This window comes from Plectropomus leopardus, unplaced genomic scaffold, assembly GCF_008729295.1.
Source record: "Plectropomus leopardus isolate mb unplaced genomic scaffold, YSFRI_Pleo_2.0 unplaced_scaffold4944, whole genome shotgun sequence".
In the NCBI taxonomy this organism is placed as follows: Eukaryota; Metazoa; Chordata; class Actinopteri; order Perciformes; family Serranidae; genus Plectropomus; species Plectropomus leopardus.
In genome coordinates, this window is record NW_024654261.1 from 317 (window position 1) to 3,856 (window position 3,540).

Below are 3,540 nucleotides of genomic sequence, written 5' to 3' on the forward strand. Positions count from 1 at the left end.
TGAGATTAATTTCATAGCCACACCCAGGCCTGATTGCTGCCAGACCTTTCAAATCAAGAGATCACTTAAATAGAACCTGTCTGACAGGGTGAAGTAGGCCATATTGAACCCAAGACATCATGCCGCAATCCAAAGAAAGTCAGGAGCAGATCAGAAGAAAAGTAATGGACATGTCTCAGTCTGGAAAAAGTTACAAAGCCATTTCTAAATCTTTGGGACTCCAGTGAACCACAGTGAGAGCCATTATCCACAAATGGAGAAAGCATGTTACAGTGGTGAACCTTCCCAGGAGTGGCCGGCCCACAAAAATTACCCCAAGAGCACAGCGACGTCTGATCCAAGAGGTCACAAAGGAACCGAGAACAACATCTAAACAACTGCAGGCCTCACTTGCCTCAGTAAAGGTCAGTGTTCATGACTCAACCATAAGAAAGAGACGAGGCAAAAATGACATGCATGGCAGAGACACATATGATGTCCACTCTATCAGAGTCTGTCACTTTATTTGGCCAAAAGCAGGATCGCTGAAATCAAGTGTCTGATCAGTCTCTGATCCAGCCTGCTCAGACCCTCCGACGGAGCAGCGGGCCCCTCCTGCATCACTGTGCAGCCTGACTCTGTCCCTCCGTTGTGGGACAGCGAGCGCTCTCTCTGTCACCTCACTTCAGCTGGAGCTCTCGCTTCTCTGTCTCATCTTCTCTGTCTCTCTCAAACTCAACTGTTTCTGCCAAAGATAACGTCTTGTGTCAGGCTTTTCTACAAGCTAATGGACGTTAACATTAGAGATAGGTCAAGTTACAAGGCTGGTAAACGTTGGTGGTTTTTTATCTCGCTCTACGTTGACTTTACTAGTTCCAGCTTCACCCTGTCACCTTTTTTTAAATATTTGTTTAGAAAATCTCAAAGGCCTCTATTTTCATCTTCTCTTCTTCTCTTTTCTTTCCTTTTCTGAGGACTTGTGCTGACCGGACATTTTGACGGTACTGAACTTCAAATCAAATGACAACATCAAATTTTGATCAGTGGCCAAACCATTTTTGTGCCGGGGGTGGCGGGATTGTTGATCAGTATTTCAAGGACAATTAGGAAGAAAAGAAATAAAAAGCTTTTATGCAACTCAAATATTACTTAGTTTTTCCACATATAAGAATATTTTTTTATATAGCACATCAACAGCTTTCTTGTCTTTTAATTCTGCGCTCCTGCTCCCCCAGCAATGTAAAACGGCATGTTAGGTGACAACATTGTCTTCTTAAAATGTAGATACATTCATTTGACATCACTGGAAAACATTAAATTCATATTATAACAATAAATCTCCAAACTGAGAACCATTGTATTCAAAGGGAAAAGCACTGCAACTTGGTGGGCAGAGTGTAAAAGTGTGTATGGAGTAGAAACTAAACAGAGAGCTGGACAATTATTACATCAAACAAAAAAAACACACCTACAGAAGACAATATGGCACATGAATTGCACTTTGGTCTAACCAACCATGCAGATTTATTGTTTTATGTTAATAGAAAGAAAATCCATAAAAATAATATAATACACAAAAATGCACTTCTCCATGCACTGCATTTATCAGGGGGTTGGACTGGGTATGGATCGATGATTTTAATGATCTGAATTCGATCAAGATCCCAGATACAACACTCCTCCAAACCACTCTTCACCATTTCACACTTGGGTGGCACCCAAGCGGTGTCATACACCGTGCTGTATCTGGGGTCATGCCAGTTCTTCTGACGTGGATGGCCGTGATAATTAATGGCAATGACCTTCCCCACTTTGGCCTTAACCTGAATGATGACCTTGTCAGACGCAAGGTGACCAGTGGTATAGCGTTTGGCTTTATCCAGCTCTGTGCTGAGGTAGATGCCGCAGCCGAGCATCCCGTCTGCAGACTTGTGAAAACCGTTGGCCAGGATGGATTGAGCGTCCTCCCTGGTGGTAATGTGGTACAGGTCGAGCTTTCTATCTCTATTAATGTAGGACAGAGGATTATTAGTGGAAAGACTTTAGAGGGATTTCATGCAAACAAAGAAAACTGCAAATGAAAAAATACAATACAGTTCCAGATGTTTTTAGCCTCGCTTATAAAGACTGAAGAATCAGAGGAAAACTTATTTGAAAGTGAAACACAAGGTTTAAAAACAAGATGTTGGAGAATGAGTTGGGCTAGGTTCAACTTTTTAGCCAGACCACAATGCTTTTTTTAACCACAGCTTTGGTGTTGGTAGACTGGCCCCTTCCAAATGCATGAGGAAGCTACATTTTTTAAAAACAGGGTTTAAGTTGGTCTGAACACTTTTTTGGGCACAGCAGTGCTTTCAGCTAAACGCTGACTTCAGTTAACAGGTATTACTTTCGCTATGTTCACCGTCACAGTTAAGCATTTTGTTTGCATGTTAACATCTTGCTTTGTAGCACCAAAAACAAAGTGCTTTTCCTAGAACTACCATAAGGTTAATTTGTTTCTTTTTCTAGTAAAATGTGGTCCACACAGTGATGAGTCAATGAATCTTACTGACTTAAGTAACTTGTTTCAACTGTCACCAGCAGCTCCAAATGTTAACTGGCCAGGTGAATCATTTCAACATCTACATATTTGCTGAACAGAAATTTTGGTACAGACATTCATTGTCATTAACTTGCTTTATGACCTATACTGTAGTCAGGCACCAGGGGGCGATCCAGATTGAAATGTTACACTTAAGGAATCTGTACCATTGTCCATCTTTATATACAGTCTTTTAGTGCTACCATGAAGTTCACATTTGTGGGTTTAAGGTGAATTATTTCACAACTACCAGTTGGATGGATTGCATTTTTTTTTTACATTTTCACTAACATCCTGAGCTAAGATGGTAGGGTAACATTAGGGGCAATAAAGTTGCAATTGTGAGCGTGTTAACATTTAACTCAAAGCTAAACACACACACACAATTGAGCAAAGAAATAAATTGGGACCATCCTGTAGAGCTTACATGTAGCCTCGTGCAACATATCCATCAGAGGGTTGGACTGGACGTGGATCGTTGGTTTCGGTGTGATAGCAGCTAGCATTTTCCAGGACTCTTCTTTGGTACTCTCCATCATAAACTGTTTCACAGAGAAGGTCCCCTCCAGGCAGATCAAAAAAATCATCATCCCACACGTGCTGCATGTTGGAGTCAGTGTCACTGCAGGAGTATCTATTTCTGCTTAGATTTTAATTTGTTTTTTAAACTAAAAAAACCCTCTTCGATGACTGGAAAATGCATCGTCACAAAGCCGAAAAAAGAGCTGTTTTTCAAAAACCTCACAAAAAGTAGACTTTTTAGAGATATGCGGTTCTCACAGGACAGCCACGCTACAAACATGCAAAGATCTTATAAAATATGATGCACTGTTGTAGATTTAACTACCCAGCTGTAAACCTACACACACTTAACTGCCAAGTGTGTACTTTTACTTAGTATGTCTTTATGGCAAACTGTCTATTTGAGCACAAATTCACAACAAGATGTCATGACAAACAGATATAGCAGACGAGGT

The 3,540-nt window shown here is 40.8% G+C and overlaps 1 protein-coding gene across 1 annotated transcript; it reads right to left on the bottom strand.

Moving 5' to 3' along the window:
- Positions 1-1,526: 1,526 nt before the first annotated feature.
- LOC121939506 lies at positions 1,527-3,214 on the bottom strand (the record flags this gene model as incomplete). The annotated part of the gene is made up of 2 exons (XM_042482523.1): positions 2,991-3,214; positions 1,527-1,983 (listed from the first exon to the last, which is right to left on the bottom strand). Coding segments are annotated over exons 1-2 (636 nt in total), but the record flags the coding sequence as incomplete, so codon positions are not given.
- Between the last annotated feature and the right edge of the window lie 326 nt (positions 3,215-3,540).